This window comes from Platichthys flesus, chromosome 5 (genome assembly GCF_949316205.1).
Source record: "Platichthys flesus chromosome 5, fPlaFle2.1, whole genome shotgun sequence".
NCBI classification, from domain to species: domain Eukaryota; kingdom Metazoa; phylum Chordata; class Actinopteri; order Pleuronectiformes; family Pleuronectidae; genus Platichthys; species Platichthys flesus.
Genome location: NC_084949.1, coordinates 9862733 through 9881555, shown reverse-complemented (window position 1 = coordinate 9881555; position 18823 = coordinate 9862733). Strand labels below are relative to the sequence as shown.

At 41.7% G+C, this 18823-nt stretch overlaps 1 protein-coding gene across 1 annotated transcript; it reads left to right on the top strand.

The window, feature by feature from the left end:
• The first annotated feature begins 21 nt into the window (after nucleotides 1–21).
• On the top strand, nucleotides 22–13862 carry b3gntl1 (UDP-GlcNAc:betaGal beta-1,3-N-acetylglucosaminyltransferase-like 1). The gene is made up of 12 exons (XM_062387980.1): nucleotides 22–424; nucleotides 951–1067; nucleotides 1155–1254; nucleotides 1860–1924; nucleotides 2695–2760; nucleotides 3476–3571; nucleotides 7759–7854; nucleotides 8056–8180; nucleotides 11619–11754; nucleotides 11898–11966; nucleotides 12084–12158; nucleotides 13096–13862. The coding sequence occupies exons 1-12, from the start codon at nucleotides 332–334 to the stop codon at nucleotides 13174–13176; spliced, it is 1119 nt and encodes a 372-aa protein (XP_062243964.1). The 5' UTR covers nucleotides 22–331; the 3' UTR covers nucleotides 13177–13862.
• Nucleotides 13863–18823: the final 4961 nt, after the last annotated feature.

Below are 18823 nucleotides of genomic sequence, written 5' to 3'. Positions count from 1 at the left end.
GCCAATGAGCGTCCAGAGTTAATTGTTTGCGGAAGTCGTGGAGTCTCAGTCCTTTCTGTGATACTTTTAGACACGTTTGTTAAAATCATTGCTTTTCTCCTCAATTTACGTGATTTGTACATTTATTTATCATAGAGAAAGTTATAAAGAGTGTTTATCGACATATTGATCCACGTGTACCCAGCGTGGTTAACACTTCCGTCACTGACAGTCTGTATAAAACACTTCTCCGTTTACTGTTTTATTTCTTCCTGGGTCAAAATCAATCAACTAAACCGGAGCCAGGTGTCGGTTACCGGCGGTGTGGTCGCTCTCCGAGCCGCTGTGGAATATGAACCCAGAGAAGAGGCTCCGCACCGGGGGAGGTGGAGGAGCAGAGACACCGAGAGGAGAGCGAGAGGAGGCGGGGAGAGAAGTGGACGTGGTGGGTGATGAATTCATAACACGGACCTAAAGGGAGAGACACACAGTAGAGGGGACAGGGTTCAATAAGTTGTTCATAGGAGAGAATTACTGACTTAGTGGGTCTCGATTATGTGAACATTGACAGGTTCTTTGCCGTTGAAGTGACTGTTCATAATGTTTTCTAATTTTGTCTCTGCACAAACCAAGTGATTTGTGTGCTTGATTAATTATTATTATTAAGTTTCATGTTCTATTTGTCAAATGCAGTTAAGACAAGAAGAGCTGAGCTGTCGCTAGTTACATTAAAATTTGAGTAAAAGTTAGAGAAAGCTTAGTATAAACAATACAAAACTGATACTATATACATTCAAAGGTGCAACTTTATGGAGTGGTTGTGAATCAAAATTGCACATTTGCATCTATCAGTTGTTTCACATTTTCAAAATATAGTGCAGCGAGGCAGGAAAACAGATGTGCAAGGGTTGTTAGTCATGAATACCTTTTAGGAACCATGTGTAGTGACTGTCTCCTGTTTCTCTCCTCAGAGTATTGTCATGCCAGTGCACAATGCATCCTGTTGGCTGGATGAATGTCTGCAGGCCATATCAGAGCAGGACTTCACTGGATCGATGGAGCTGTCTGTCTATGACGACGCAAGCACTGTACGTGTGTGTGGATTCATGCACGTAAACACCACAGTCTCGGAGTATCATGTTTTTATTTTTTATATCTCTGTGTTTGTACATCAGGATGACTCCAGGAAAGCGGTGGAGGGTTGGAGGACAAGAATGGAGGCGAGAGGCATCTCAGTGGTGATCTCTGGTCACAGCTCCGCTCAGCCAAAAGGAGGTCACTACACTCACTTACATTCAGTGTTTCTTGCGTTATTCTTCTGACGAACAAACCATCCATCAAACAATAAAAGTAGAATATCCTACTGTCCCTTAAAATACAGTAAAGCTGCACAAAATATCACAGACTCATGAACATACTTTCCCTAAATTCTCTTGTTTTTTTCATCAAGATTCTCAGTAATTATTATCTGGGAAGTCTGTAAATAAGTAGAAAAACGCCCTATCTCACATTGTTTAAGAAACTGATCCTGACCCGTACCAAAATTGAATGTGTTCTTCCCTGACCCACACCACATCTTTTCTATTTGTGAAGGTATGAAAGACCAATGAAAACTATGGGATTAGAAATAAAAACTTACTGGTACACATTGAAATAAATCAGGATTAAAGACTGTGTTGGAAGAGCTTGACAATCACTGTGATAGAATATCTGTCTCATGCATTTGACCAACATGTCTTTTTTCAGCCTGATCCTTTGTAAATGACGATACGGTATTTCCCGTGTTGTCATATGTTTAAGGGTTGAATATTATAATAAGTGCTACCACAAATTTGAAGAGTACACGCACAAATAAACACAGACTTTACTGTTTGTTTCAGTGGGATATGCAAAGAACATGGCGATATCTCAGAGCTGTGGGAAATACTTGTGCTTTCAGGATGCGGTAAGTGTGTGTCGGTGTGTGTGTCTGTGTGCGGGGCATGTTTTATTTCATCGTTCTGAGGTCTTTCATAACACACACAGTAGTCAGTCAAAAAGAATTAGATCATGTTGGTTTGTCCAAATACACAGGCCTCACATATACACATTCAGAGCTCAGAGACTCAGTGACTGTTTGACAGAGCGTCAGAACAAATGATTAATGACCTGAGCGCTGTGTTTGATACACACTACATGTGTTTTGTATGTACGTGCAGCTCAGCCTTTCAGTGCTTTGTAGATGCTCGTCAACTCTGAGTTGCCAACACAAATCAGAGGCTACAACATCTGAACTTCTGACCTCTTGTCACTTCTGTGTTAAGTAAATTAAATTGTTTAGGAAATATCTTCTGTTGGTTTTCTTGCTTTTTCTGCTCGACTGCTCATACTCACTTTTCCTATAAAATGCATATGTATATTCATTTTACTGTGTTTTTTTCCTTCTGTGTAAGTAATGTTTTTGAATCATGTCCATCTTGCTCTTGTGTTTTTGTGATTTAGGTAAAGTTGCTTTATAGTAGCTAATGTAACACTGACATTTTTTTTCTGTACAAAACATATCATTTGATTAAGAACAAAGGTTTTCAGAGAGACATCTCACACAGGAGAAGGTTAAACTAAACCTGTAACAGTTATTTTAATGTTTCCCAAAGTTACTCACTATGCATTTTAATGATGCAGATTTATCATAATTACAATTGGTTTCTGTTTAAATTGTTTTATTTCCTCCTCCAGGATGACATCATGTCGCCTCACAGAGTTCGTCTGCAGTACGAAGCTTCTCTCCTCAACCCAAACGCTGTGAGTTCTCCCTAAACTATTTCTGCTGACTCACTTCCTTCTTCTCTACCTCCCTCTCCCTCCCTCTCCCTCCCTCCCTTCTTTACTCCCCACTTCTTTTTCTTTCTCTCCATCTGGCCATCTGACCAATCCCTCCCTTCAAATAAAAAAAAAATTCATGCTACGTGTGCATGTGAGCTTCCATGCAGTTGGCATGCACAGCAGTGTGAGTATCCGGTGTTGATGCTTTCCGAGGCCTGTCAGGTCAGATGTCAAAGGTCGTGTGTGTGAGGGAAGTGAAGGAGACAGCATGGAGACAGCAGGCTTGCTGCCCTGCACAAACAACCTGCCCCTTTCTGTTCTGGCTGTAATATTTATGGTTGTGGTTTGTTTTCAGCTGTGCATCACTTCTCTCTTCTTTACGTCTCATTTACCTTGTTCTTCAGGACATTTGCTTGTACATGTCAATAATACCAGATGCTTATCCATAACATACTGACCTACATTTTCATTATCACTCGTTCAGGTGGTTATTTGACCCACAAAATGTGAAAAGTTGTCCCAAGTTTTCAAAATGTTCTATCGGCTAATTGCCCAAATTGGGCCTGTATTCTAAAGGTTTGGCTTCTATTGTAAACATTTTCCTTAAACGGGTCCAAAAGTTTTCATCGGATTTCAAAAGAAAATTGTTTTTTAAATGCTAATATGTGCGTGCATGTGTGTTTTATCATGATAGTTGATTGGCTGTAGAGTTCAGAGGCTTCCAGAGGGATCTACAGAGCGTTACACTCGCTGGATCAACACAATCACTCAGGAGCAGCTCATGACACAGGTACATGCCTGCTTCTGCGGCTCAGAGTGTGTGTATGGATTTGTACGAATGTGAGTATGTAAGAGGTCATGTGCCAGGCTGTTATCAGGTCAGACAGAGACCGTAACACAGGAAATGTACCTGCCCCCCTCAGTTTCCATATAAATGGGACCGTGGACTCAAGGGAGAACCCAGCAAAGGTCCTGACCTCTCTACTCATCTCTGTCCCTCTAGAGGAAGCAGGTCACACTGCCAGCTGTCTGCTGACTGCAGGCGACAGTGGAAACTGCTGCAGTGGAAAATATGATTTTATTCTGCAAATTAAACGTACTTTGAGTTCACTGTGTAGACTCTCTTCCAACTGACTCTGCAGCAGACATTAATGTTTACAGTGATACTTTGAATCTTATTGTTCCAAGATATCACTTAAAACAAAACAAAAATCCATCGCCAAAATGTAAAAGCTCACACAATCAGAATCTGCAACGACTGGATGACATAAGAGATTATTTTATTGCCCAAAACAGAAAAAACGAGTTGAATGCAAACTTTAAACCAAGCTAGAGTGGCAGTCTATGGCAGACAGTGAAATGGATGGATTCAAGTTTGCTGTTATCGCAGGTCACCTTCCCTCCTCCTTCCTTTTCAAAACAAGTATGAAGAAGCAACAACACGGAGAGCCAGAGGAAAGAAGTGTGGGTCACCATGACCGAAAGTTGAGTGTTAGTTTCACAGCAGATACTGTGACCTGTCAGAGCAGGAAAAGAACAGGTGTGAGTAATATCACTCTCAGCGGCTGTGTTCTGTTAGTGGCCTGGTCAAACATGGAGGTGTGACAGTGGGTCAGCATGCACAACACCAATCCCCGGACACTGAAGCAGCTAAATGGAATTCAGCCATCATTATTTTTAACAGTGCTTGTCAAAATGTTGTCTGTTGTTGGCTATAAAATACTCAGACTAATCTGTTAAGCTTTTTTCAGAAATGAACTCTGGAAAATTTGTCAAAAAGATCGTTTTTCCCTCCACATATGAAGAACACAGCAGGGGAATGTCCAGGTCAGATGCTTTAACAGTATCAGCAGAATTCTCTCCACGCATCCTGAGATCAAATGGCACATGGCCCTAACTTATTAAACATATACTTATTATTGTAGCTTAATATTCATAAAGTAGGAGGAGGTGGAGACACGCCGTCCGTCTCTATACAGTCTTTCATCTCAAATGGCATGTATAGATTGGTCTAGCATTGGAATAATGTGGACTTGCAAACATGCTGACTTAAATACAGTGACTGGCTAGTGGTTGTTTTGAAGCTGTGAGTGAGTGAGAACATTCTCCGTACCACTTTTAAGCTAATACCTCTTTTTCTACTACATTAAAAAGTCTAATTTATCACTATGATAAGAGAGAGCAAGTGATTTAAAAATTAGACCACTGGCTCTATTTGTGTTTATGTAGAGATGTTACTGTCTGAACACAACACACCGTCACCTAGGATACAAGACAACCTGGACTTACTCTCTCCAACACACTCACACACACACACACATGCACACACACACACACACGCCGCACCCGCACACGCACACAGAGAGAGAGAGTCTGCATAAGTCCTTTGCAGACATTCCAGGATATTTATATGATATTAAGTTTCATGGAGCATGAGAATGAGATCATACATTGATTCTGCAGGCTCAAAAAGCAGCTCCCTTACTTTCCCCCTCTCTACCTTCACTTTATCTGACTTTAGTCTCCAAGCAAAGAAACAGAATCTAACTGAGTTAAACCAGAGATTTACTCAGGGTGGTGCTTGTATAACATGAGCCAGAGCTGGACCCTGAGGATTCATCTGTATTAGATATGGTCATTCAAAGCCTCCCTCACCCCCCACTGACTACTACATGCACATCATCTCTCTCTCTCTCTCTCTCTCTCTCTCTCTCTCTCTCTCTCTCGCGCTCCCTTCCTTCCTCTCCCTCTCACACACACACACTCCCTCGCCACTGTTTTCCCAGAACTCATTCTTTTTCCTCTTATCCATGCTTTTTGGCCACAGCTTACATCTGTGAAATGTTGCAATATCACAACAAAAGGGAGAAGAGAAGTATGTAGGTGGACACACACACACACACTCACACACAAACACACACGGTTGTGTCTCCATGACCTTACAGGACATTACAATGACTCATATACATTTCCTGGAGACTCACTATAACATTAACCATAGTAACTACTTGCCTTAACCTAACCATATGTCTTCACCTTATAATATAATAATATACATTATGGGGACTTGCTTTTTATCCCCATAAGGAGGATAAGTCTGGATAATGTGAATGTGTAAACAGTTTAGGTTCCCACAACACTCCATTCACTGTGGACAGCCTAACCATAACCGTATCCCTAACCTTAACCAGGACCTCAGAAATTATGTATTTGCAAATTAGAACTGACTTTTGTTTCCCACAATGTCCACTGGACTTGAGAAAAACTAGAAAAGGTCATAAACAGGCAACACAAACAAGTACACACACACACACACACACACACACACACTATACGCACTAGATTCTGTCCAGCTGTTTGACTGGCTGAATCCAGATGTTTTTCCCAAATTTCTTCATCTGTGATGCATTTCAGATATGCAGTAGTATTCTGCTTCCGCCAAGAACAGTTTCATATACACATCCAAACAAATGTACACACACACAGACACACACGTAGCAGTGATTTAGTGGCATGAAGAAACAGATCAACCTGGAATGGCCCTCACACTGAAAAACAGTGTTGCAAAACACACACACCGAGAGAAGCAGGAACAAGAAGAGGTGGGGGTCTGCAGAGTTGGGCAGCAGTGGAACGAATGAGTCGGGGGCTGTATGTGTAGAATGAGGAAGAAATATGAAGGCTGTAATGTGGTCCTTGTGTATGAAAGAGTTTGCGGTCAGAGGAGGGAGGAAAGACCAAAACAAACTCATTAGACAGAGATCATGTGTTAGAGGATGGAAGTGTGTATCCTTCCCCTGCACACTCCAGGAAACACACACTTCTGTGGGACAGCACATGTGGCTTCACTCTAACCTGCCCAGTTTGCAGGAGGGTACGTTTAACTTGTGCTCAGTTCCTCTTCATTTGATTGTTTGTTCTTAGAAGCCAAACGGGAAATTTCCCCCAAACCCTGAGCCAAGTGCTGCTGTGGTGTGGTTGATATGGAGGTTGAGTTACAGTCTGTTCTGTGACCACAACACCGACGTTCCTTTATTTTTCAAGTCAAACTGAACTTAAGTGCTTCATGCTGAACTGTGTGTGTGTGTGTGCGGTTTTTCATTTGGCTGAGGGGTTAGAGCAGTTGTCCTCTAACCAGAGGGTCGGCGGTTTGAGCCCAGTCTTCACCATCTGCAGGCTGAGGTGTCCTTGGGCAAGATGCCTGAAAAACGCCCTGTAAATGAAGACCATTCGCCATTTAGAATAAATAGAAGACATATTTATCAAAGAGCCCAAAGGAGTTATTGGTTAGCTGATAACATTAACCGGTATCAGCCTTTAACAGCAATATGAGTTTGGCTTTTATGTTTGCTGATAAGCACCAATATCAATGAATGCTTGTTTTTTCAAAATCCGCCTTGGTTCTTTGCCTTTGCTCATTCTCTCCTACTCCATCCAGAGCTTCTTAAATCAAACTCTGCTCTCTGGGCTTCATTTGGTCAAAATACAATAAAAAGAATTCTGACAGGAATTTACATTACATCTTATTTCAGTTGGCCAGATTTTGGGCCACCCCACAGGACTTTACTTCAAACTATCATCAAAACACCAAATGAGGGAATATCATTGGCAGCAATAACACTATTTCAGAAGGTTGTAGTGGTCTAAATACTAATAGAGATGTTTATTTAGCTTTTTATCTTCATTTATCATCCGGCTGCCTGTGCAGGTTCAGGTGTTAGTTCCTATCTCGCTAACAAGCACTAACTTTACTTTTAACCCAAGATCCTCCAGTGAGCATCTGCACAGCATCTCTGCAAAATATCACTGGTCATTTAGGATTTGACAACATGAAAGAAAATTGGCTTTAAATTGTTCCGTCACAGTGACCAATATATATATTTATTCTATGTCCACATATTAATAATACAACTCAACGTGTAACTTCTGCTCCATTTGTGTCCAAGTGTTTGTTTTTGAAATGTTTTGATGTTTCAGGTGTTCACATCTCATGGTCCCACCGTTGTCATGCCAACGTGGTTCTGCTCAAGGAACTGGTTCCTGAAGGTCGAACCATTTGATGAGGGAGGCAAGGTGAGAGTTCACACCACAACTGTGTGTATCTGTGTAGGTTTTTCAGATTTTACTCGAGATAACATCACTCTGTGGTCAGTTGTCACTATCAGTCCATGTTGAATTCAAATATATGAAATGTTGGACTGGTTCCAAACCTCTGATTCGGTGCCCAGAACTCACTCATTCAGTGACTTAAAGTCTCTACGTCCTCCTCTCCAGGGAGTCCCAGAGGATCTGATCTTCTTCTACCAGAGTCTTCGCCAGGGAGGGGGTCTGTCCAGGGTGAACCAGTGCCTGCTGGTGTACCGTTACCACGAGAAAGCCGCCACACACTCAGTAACAGAGTCAGTCTCACTGCACACCCCTCATCCCCACTCAGCTGCAGTCATACACACATATTTGGATGGCGTGTTAATCTTCCACATGCTCTCAGCTGCTCACTGCCATCCCTCATGTTCTGTAGGCTCGATACTGTCACACGTGCACGTAGACGCATGTTTTCATTTTCTATGAAATGTTTTTGAAATTGTCGTCATGTTTTCTTCTGTGTTCAGTATCTCTCAGATGCGACTGGAAGGAAATCCGAACTTGTTGTTAACAGACGTGTTTACATGGTGTTTGTGTGTGTGTGTGTGTGGGGGGGGGGTATGGGTATGTGTGTGTGTGGGGGTATGGGTATGTGTGTGTGTGTGTGTTTGAAGGAGCTGGACATTCCTGCTGTTGCTTATGCTTCAGCAGGGTAATGTAGTGTCTGCAGGTGTGTGTGTGTCTGTGTGTGTGTGTGTGTTTCTACTTCAAAATGTAAATCACACCAAAGAAGAAGGTCTTTCCTGCACCTCCCTCCCTTTCATCCCCTCTTTCCTGTTATCCCTCCTTCCTTTCCTCTTTCCTTCCTTCCTCCTCTTCGTCTATGCACCGCTCATATGCCCGCGTTGACGCACTCCTTCAGCGATCATCCTACTCTGTCTTCATCTATCATCTGTCTATTTACGGAGGCCTATTTCAAGCTGGCCTTGCCCACTTTCCACTCTCCCCCACTTCTTGTCGCCCCTTCCTATCCGCAGCCTACCTACGTCCGCTCTTCGTCTGAATGAAGCTATCGTCTTCTTTTCTGTCACACACACACACACACACACACATGCACGTCTCTCTATAATTGACATTATACATTCCCTAGCCCCTTACCCTGACCTTAACCATCACAACTAAATACCTAACCCTAACCTAAACCTAATTCTAACCCTAACCCTAAAACCAAATCTCAACCCTCAAACAGCCCATTGGAATTGGGAGGACCAGCCAAAATGTTCCAACAATGATGGTATTGAACCAATATTGTCCCTCATAACTATAGATAGACATGTGAACACATACATACACACTCACTCACACACAGCTCAAAGTAACCATTTTATCCAACAGTCGTGCTATTAATCCTCCTTTCATGAGGTTTATTAAGTTCAGTTTTAGCTATGTGGACAAAATAAAAGTCTAAACACCTGTCTAAACAACAATATCTGATTGAAGAATTGAAATAACACCTCCTTATTGTGATAATGATATAGGTAGATATGTAGCTATAAACTAAATTATATAACGATGTGTCAAAACACATTTCTTGTGATTTTAATTGTGATTTCACATATCTTATCAGACTTATAATAAATAATTATATTACGTTTCCCTTTTGCCTCTACAGTCTCTTGCGCTTGCATTGCCTTAGCCCCGAGAGTGTAAGTGAGCTGGAGCTGACGGCGTGCACCAATCACCACGGGCCTCCACAACACTAGAACATCCGTACTGCTACATTTATATGTGAAAACAGAATTCTCAAACTACAACAATCTCCGTCCCAGGAGGGTTTTGGCCCTGTTTCAGTTTAAGTTGATTATCCATGTTGTGTTCTTCACTAATTGCAGAGGCTAATACCGATTGTTCTTCTAGAAGGGGGTCATGTAATAGGAGCCCGACGAATCAGCGAAGGATAAGCTGTGATTGAAACGACTCAAATTAGAATGCGGTTGTAAGTGTCTTGCGTCATCCTTTCCAAGCATCTCCAGCCAGTCCAGACTAAATAATTTCAAACTAAAGCAGGGCCAGCAGCGTTTGCAATCTTCGGTTTAGCAGGTGTAAAACTCTGGAGTCGTTTGGACACCGGGCTGCAGCAGAGGTAATGTATTTTCAAATGAAAACGTAGTAATGTGGATGTAGCTTAATGCCCACTTCATAAAGCCACGGAGGCTTGCGATTCTGTGTCGTTCTCCATTTATTCTGTCCTGCAAATGTCACTACAATGACACGGTCACACTCACAGCCGGCTCCACCTCTGTCCCCCCCTCAGTCTCTTGCCCAGTTGTTATGCATTTTAAAAATCATCAGTGCCTGGAGTAGGGCTCAGAACTGGATGAAGTTACACTTTAACACAGTACCAATAAAAACGGAACAATATTTTCTGCATGAGGGGAGGATTTATTGCAGAACGGTTGTATCAGACTGCTTTGGTTTGAGCTGTTCCTAATGAACGGAGTGTTGTGAAAGTTAAGATGGTGTCACAGAGAAACTGAGACGAGGAGCCTCTCGACATGGAAAGTCTGTGTTTATGAATGTGGGTGTGCCCGCATGAGTGTGTGTATATGTTTGTTCACCCGCTCTGTATGTGAATCTATACCAGTGTGTGTGAAAGCGTGTTTGTCTTTGATCCGCAGGATATTAAATGGATGAAAGGTTCAGTGAGTGTATATGCAGATACAGTTTAGAGTAAATATCTGCCATGTTGCTGCCATGTCTTTGAATGAAAGTCTGTATAGAGAATGTATAAAAGTCAATCTAGAGACCACCCGTGCTGCAGGATGGTGGTGGTGGGTTTAGCTTTGTTTGAGGCCCAATGTTAGACACAATCAGATGTTCACATCAGGAGGTGAGAGAGCGCAGTATCAGTGCATGCCTCTGTGTGTGTGAGAGACAGAGGGGGGGGGGGGGGGGGAGTGGTTACTGTACACTCACTGAGCACTCCTGCACACCATGCTACCTATTTCTAGTGCTGGGTAATAAAACAAGGAATCATCACAATATACTTTTCATCACTAGCAGTCTAATTTATATCGATGTAAGGATTTTTCATTGTGTAAACTGATAGGCCTCAGAATTATAAATTAACAAATGTTTTTCATTCTCTTCTCATAGAGAAGAGTTTAAAACCATAACTTTCAGGAGCAATTGACATAATTTCAGAGTCTGACAGGAATAAGAATCCTGTCAGACTCTGCTAAAGGTCTGTGAGTTTTGTTTCTAAATTAGGTTAAGCCTTCATTATGTAAAGGCAACTGTTAAAAGGGATCTGGATTTGTAGATGATGATTTAATGGATATATGAACCATAGGCAAAAGTGTGTAATATATTCAATAATAGGACTGGCAGCAAACTTTCTAATCAAATCCTTCTTCAAATAATCAAACTTCAGCAAGTGAGCTTGAAGATCTATATTCAGATAAGACCCAGAGGTAGATGTTATTCCATTTATTTACAGTATTAACAAAATGTACATATGCACAAGGAATGCATGCATTGCTATGGTTAAGAGTGAGGGGTGGGTGAGGAAGGTTTGGGACTGGGAGGTGTGTAAAGAGTCTTTTGAACTAGTTTTTTTCTCATTTTCAGATAAAATAAAGCTGTTTCATACTAAATTGAGCAAACAATCTTGACTCAGATCTGCAGCTGACGTCTCTCATTCTAAGCTTGTATTCCTAAATCCATCCTGTGATCCTCTCCTCATCCGTATCCAGGGAAACCATTTGGCAGCTGCGAGTGGACTTCCTGCAGGAGAGAGTTCTCAGCCAATGGAGCAGCTTCACCATATGGAACGCTGGGAAACAGGGCCGGAAGCTATACCGATGCCTGAGTCCGGCTAATCGGAAAAAAGTATGTTACGTTCACCTGTGATACGTTGACCACAATATATATTACCAATGTTTATGGTCTCTCCCAGTCAAAAGAACTGGTAGAAGAAGTTATGGCATGTAAACGTGTGCCACCACTAATTGCCTCCCTGATCCATTTATCAGGTCAAAGCTTTCTGTGATGTGGATGAGAACAAGATCCAGAAAGGGCTTTACACATACGAAGAATCCAAGGTGCGGTCAACAACACACAAGTACTTTAGTGTAATATGTTATTCTGGCTACAAAAATGAAAGGTCATCAAGCCAATGATATTTTTAATGAAGCAACTTTCCGATGATATCCTCCCAGGAAATACCGAAGCCCAAAATCCCAATAGTGCACTACAAAGCTGCCTCCGCCCCCTTCATCGTCTGTGTTAAACTGGTGAGCAGTTGTGTGTTGTATGTTTGTTGTTTCTGAGCCTCTATCCCTCAGGTCTGTAATCTACGTTAATCACATAATAATAAGGGCGTGTGCCCGGCACAGGACATAACACACACACACACACACACACACACACACACACACATACACACACACACACAGAGGATGAGGAAGTCAGGAACTGGGTCGAGGCCACAGCCGGATCTTTGATCACGAGGTGCTTGCACAAACATCTGATGTTTTTGTCACTGTTCAGTTTGCATGTATCATGTTTTTATATTTTAAAGTCTAAAATCCTGATTTTTACTTAAAACTATTGCAGAGCCCTTTTACTATTCTAGTTGAATCATTTTCCATTCATATACAGTAACACACACACATACACACACATATGGCAATTCTGGGAGCCAAATCTCTAATTGACTATTTATCACTCAGCCAGATTCAGACATTAAATGTAGAGTGACCCCACCTACGGGGGATACTAATTGCTCAATTATGTGAACTGGGAGAAGTAATCAGAGAACAAGGAGACCTGGACTCTATCATGCTCCCTCTCTCTATTTCTCTATGAAACACACACACACACACACACACACACACACACACACACACACGCAAGCTAGCACCTGGACTCAATCAGACACGTTTAAATCCAGATGTCAAATAACTATAATCAACACATATATTCATTTGAACTGTTCTCACAGGCCGAGGTTGAGCCCAGTTTACTGTGGGTCAGTCTGGATGTCTTTAGTCTGTATATAACCTTTGGCTTCAGATCAGAGCAGTTAAAACAAAATACACAGCGGAGGACCATGAAGACAAGTTTAGTCAACAGGGCAAATCATAATGCTTCTACTGTTTTCAGCAGCATATGTGCCTTCCATCGTGTTTTCTCTTCCCCTTGAATCTCACATGTTGTCTTTATCTGCAGGACATGACGGGAGGTGTGTTGGAGGAGAACCTTAACTCTCTGCAGCTGAAAGAGGGAACAGATTATTACCACTTCAACTGATGATGAGGAAGACGAGAGGAAAGCAGGGACTCTGATTCATTACGACACACACACACACAAACAGAGAGACAGGCAGATAGTAACACAGTGAACAGGGGAGTCTTTCTCACACCTGAAACACTGCACAGTTACACAGAGAACCTTATGGGAAGAGTTTGACATTTGAGGCTTACTCACATTCTGACTGAGAGTAAGGTGATTGAAGATTGATGCCACTCTCGTATCTGACTCATTATATCGGACACTATAGCCAAGAGATGCTGAGCTCAGCACAAAGACTAGAAAGCTAGACTGGCTCTCTCCAGCGGTAAAACAGATTCTACCTGGAACTGACTAAAACAAAATGCAGCAAACGACAGTCGGAAAGAGACAAATTGTGTCGTAATTGAATCATATGAGATAGAGACCCACTGCAACTGTACAAAAAAAAACCTGCTACAGATAACACAGACTCACACATGAATACATGAATCAAAAGGGAATAGTTTTACTTCATGTTTTCTTACGCTGTTTCCAAATCTGTTGAACTGTTCCTACACACACACTATGCGTGTTACAGCTAGAAGAAGTAAGCATAACTTGGAGGTCTATATTTTACCTATCAGAGGACAGATATTTATTGTGTAGGAGGGTGTGATGAAGAACGGTGTTGACCACTGGAAGAATAAACAGTTTTTTAAAAATTTGATTTTTAAACCTGTGAGTTTTTTATCTTCCAGCTTGTACAGTTCATACTTATGTTGAAATGAAAGGAAGCGGCTGGAGTCAGCATGTCATCACAGAAGAATCGACTTATAAAAAAGGGTGGGATGTTTTATCACCAGAATCCTTGTACTGATTTCCTAAGTCTCCTCTGATGCAACCACACAAATCAGATACATGCACACATCTGCTCTAAATGTACAAACACGGATCCGGCACGTCTTTGTTTTTCTTTCTCTGGCTCTCTTATGAAATCTAAAGAACAATAACCCTCTTTTAGGGAGCGCGGCTCTGATACATAAACACACACACAAAACGTTTATTTTACCTCACAGAGTGTGGAGTTTTTCTGCCCAAAGGTAAACAAACCTTTCCCCACAAAATCTCTCCTAGTTTCACAGGTCAGGGAGGTGGTCTGCCTTACTGTAAGTCTGCCCACAGCAGTTTGTATGGAAGAAGCAGTGATGATAAAAACACGCAGGGAGATTTCTGTTTTCACTGCCTTTGTTTGTTATCGTAGACTGAAAACAAAGTTGCACGCTGGTGTGGATGTACAGAATAATTGAGGTCTGGTTTCACTATATTTAATAAAGAGCAAGCAGTGTTAGTGCCTGATTCAATGTAGACAATAGGCAGGTTTGAGGTAAAGACCAGAGCTTCGCCCCCATTGTGCAGTGCTGCAGTGTCAGTGGGAAAAATATCACATCCATTTAGCACTTAGTCTCCACCTCGACCCCTCCACCCTCTCTGTGTTCCCACACACAAACATTTAAACAAGGACATGTCCTCCTCAGAGCTGTGATTTCTTCACTGCAGCACTGCAGCGATTATATTAAGTTATATTCAGTTTGTCTGGTGGTTAGTATCTGATTAATTTGTTTTGCATTTTGTCTGTAAAACGGCTGAACATTTTAATACATGCACATTCCATCTTCCCTGTCAGACAAAAAAATCCAAAAACCAAAGATTCTAATTCAAATTCTATAACTATATACTCTATACTAGAGTATGTATGCGTCTTGTCCTCCTCCATCTGTCCAAAAATTAGAGCCATATATCCCGGATATGAACGTTGCCATCTCGTGCATTTGGAGAAAGAGTCTGTGCAGTAGGGAGAAGGAGCCACGGTAACAAGGTCCCGCTGATGCACACTCTCGACCAATCATGAGTCAGCCTTAACTTTCGATCATGACATTTTACTGCATTTTTTACAGCATCAAATAATTGCTTAAAACCAAACGTCAGAAAAAGAGCACTTGGAAAAAACATCAGTTTGATAAGAAGGACCTAAAACAGCAGAAACCACCCTTAAGGAAAATGTATATGACGTGTACTTTAAAGTTTTATTTTGGCCTATCTACCATCACCTAACATGGAGGAGGTAGCATTTATGACCTATACTGCAGCCAGCCACCTGGTGGCGATTGAGACGCTTTGGCTTCACTTTTAGGGAGCTGTCATGTCATTTGGATACATTGACATTTGTGGTTTTGGGTAAATGTAAAAAAAAACTGGATGGATTTAATACATGCAGGATGAACTCTAGTTACTGTAGTGAATCTGGAACCTCTTATCTAGCACCGCCATCAGGCCAAAATTGATATATCTTTAATTTATGGTTTATGACCAAAACCTCTCTAAACTAACGCAATTCCCATCAGCCTTAGATGTGCACATGGTATTGAACACGCAGTGAGAACATTTATCTCCTCTGTTCACCTGTTGCTGTATGTCAGTGTCACAGCTTGGCGGTGGTTTGTGGCCGCTCAAATTCAAAGTGTGTACCGACACGGAGCTTTAAGTTGCTTTGGATACATGTCCACACAATGGGCTCCATATATTTTCAAAAGTAATGAATGAAAGTAAGATGTTTAGGTAAGACCACACTCAGTCTAATGCATCCTGTCAGCTTCGGCCACTCTGCCCTCATGATGAAGCACTTGGTGGGTGATCAGAGTGAGCTCTAATGGAGAATCTATGGAGGAGACTCAGAAAGAGAGTAAACAGAGCTTTACTCTGTGTTTACACTCCGTCTCTCTGCAGACATCGGACCTGATAACACACACACACATAAAATGAATGACCCTGACCCTGGAGCTTGACTGCCCTCGCTGGTCAAATAAACCTGCACGCGTGTCGAAAAAAATGCACACACACATACACACACAGCTGCACGCTCTCTGGCAGTGCAGCTGATAAAGAAGAGTGATACGAGTCGGGTGTGTTTGTGTAAATGGAGCTCACGGAGGTCAGACACTGAAGGCACCTGGAACGTTAACACATTCCTTCGTTTCAACATCTCTGTGTTTCTCCAAGTGAGACGTGTTGGTGTCTCTCACTGAAATGGAGATACTGGCCACATGCTGGGGCTACTCTGTTAAAGGTATCCTCATAATTGCATACAGGCAGTGCAGCACGCTACCCTTGAGCAAGGCACCCAACCTCCAAAAACATCCAGAGCAGCTGCTCAGTTTCCCACCGATGAATAAATAAAGGTTTTCAAAAAGAGAAAGGAGCGTGCTGCATGTTAGTAATGAGGAAGTGGAGGTCAGGGAGGTTGAAAGGAGAGATAGAGGTATGTGAGAGGCTTCGTGAGCTAATGTGCAGACAGACGCAGAGTTCCTGGTGTCAGGCCGCTTGAGGAGAGCCAGGTTAACGGCCGGGGGAAGAGGGGAGCGGGTCAGACTCTACTGCTCTGTAAATACTTCATATGGTGAAAGAGCGCATGAGGTCAAATGGCAAATCAGCAGCTCCAGCTTCCTCTGCGACCTCCGGATCTTTGGTCCCCTATTGTGCTTGTGGTGAAACCGAATCCGTTTCGATCTATTTTTATCGATTTCACTGAGCTCAGAATGACCGTCAGTCCAAATCCAGTTCTTTTATTATAGTCAAAGTCACCGTTTTATTATAAGTCCCTTTTTGAAAGTGATGGCTTCCTTAATGGTCATTATGTAATATAATGCTTTATAGATGCTGCTTTTGATTCCATTTGGTAATCAGGCCTTTATGCAAGTTGTTAATCTATTAAGAAATGTGTTATAAGGTGTGTGTAAATGGAATTTGGTCCAGATTGTTTGGAGCTCTTCTCTAGAAGATCAAACAAGTATAGCACCCAGTAGAACGCAATCCCCCACCAAGGCCCAACAGACTGGAATTCAATCAAGCTGCACCACGTTTCCCACACTCAAAGATATCAGTTCGCTAAAAACTAAACATGTTAAAGGAAGTGATAAAAAAAAAAAAATGCCAGTCCTCAGGTCTAGATCCCCATCTAAATATAACGGGCTCTCTCTTGACTCATACCACACTGTTCCACCAAATATTCTGTCATATCCATCAAGTAGTTGTGTGTGTGTGTGTGTGTGTGTGTGTGTGTGTGTGTGTGTGTGTGTGTGTGTGACAAGGTCTAAACAACTAGCAAAGTTCTGCTCTGTATCAGCTGCTATAGGTAGTCTTGCTGTTTGGCGTAGGAGATGTTTCTTGTACCCATGAGTCACTAAGCTGTATTCAACCCCTGAGAAATGTTTGAATCCTTTTTGTATGAATATGATTGGTGGATTCAAATAAATTATTTAAATGTATGTGTGTGTGTGTGTGTGTGCGTGTGTGTGTGTGTGTGTGTGTGTGTGTGTGTGTGTGTGAGAGAGTGAGGGGCGTTGTGTGTGTGGGGGCTGTGTAAGATAGTGTGTGTTTTGGTATTTCTCTCGAAATGCGTTACGTTGCTCGGGCTGTGCAGGGGAATGTGACGAGTCAGTAACATGCTTTCAGTTCCGACTGTTTTCTCACGGGAAAACTGCCTGAGAACCAAACGCGCAGTTTAGAGCACATGTGTGACTTTGTGTTATGTCAGGGGGCTTTCTTTCTCCAGAGAGAGAGAGAGAGGGAAAGAGAGAGAGAGGGAAAGAGAGAGGGAAAGAGAGAGGTCAGGCTGATGTGGAAACAAACTGAATGATATAGATAAAGTCAGGATTAAATCCTTATTTATCCAATCAAGAAACCTATATGATTAACAGTGTTTAGGAGCAGAGAATTGACTGTGTGGTGATGTTAGAGCTGCAGAAGTCACAGGATGCTGCTGCTGCTGCTCCAGAGCTGCATGCTGCTTTCATTTACACTGCTATAATATGATCCATGTGTTTATGAAGCCAGGAGGCACACACACACACACAGGCTTGTACGGTTTGACTCTGGCACGGTGAGGAACCTCTCCAGTATTAGTTGCTGACAGGCTGAATAGAATAGAAATTATTTGGTTTGCTGACAGACTCACATTTGGTATTTGTTGGCCAACTTGCACAAATTGGATTTATCATTTCTTTTTCTTTCTTTCGTTCTGTTCAGATATAAATACTTTTATTTTACAGAATAGACAATGCAAAAAAGATCCTCATTTGTCTTCATATTTTACATTGAGTAAATTGGTCTAATTTGCGTTTCATTTATAATAAAGTATGTGGTTATCTGTAAAATCTTTATACTTGATTATATGTCTTTGTCACAAGAGTTTGATATCAACATCTTGGAATAAGCTAATTTGTTTTAATATTTATATCTGCAGATATATTGGTATATATATATATATATATATATATATATATATATATATCAGGATGAAGCTCTTTTCCATTCAGCTCTATTGCTGTGTTATGCAGTTGTTGTTAATCTGTGATGAGTCATGTGCCACTAAATCCAACTCTACTGCTGGATTTCAAACTGTTTTCCCAAACAATTATTACATTACCATCATCATACTTTGGAGAGAAAGGGTTGTCAAACGTTATTCCATTTATTATGAGTCTAAGAAAAATGCTGTCTTGAAGAGTAATAATAAGTAGCTTACACAGCTTTCGTGGAAAATCGAAATTCATGTCTTGTAAACTTTTATGTCGTTATTGATTTTGCCTCAAACCTTTAGTCGACTGTGTTTACTCATTATACCCTCATC

What these genes read in the sequence shown, in the direction of transcription:
- b3gntl1 (XM_062387980.1), top strand. Translation starts at nt 332, where the DNA reads ATGAACCCAGAGAAGAGGCTCCGCACCGGGGGAGGTGGAGGAGCAGAG. An exon ending in CGGGGAGAGAAGTGGACGTG is followed by an intron (nt 425 to 950) that starts GTGGGTGATGAA and finishes TTCTCTCCTCAG; the next exon opens with AGTATTGTCATGCCAGTGCA. An exon ending in TCATCGTCTGTGTTAAACTG is followed by an intron (nt 12,159 to 13,095) that starts GTGAGCAGTTGT and finishes CTTTATCTGCAG; the next exon opens with GACATGACGGGAGGTGTGTT.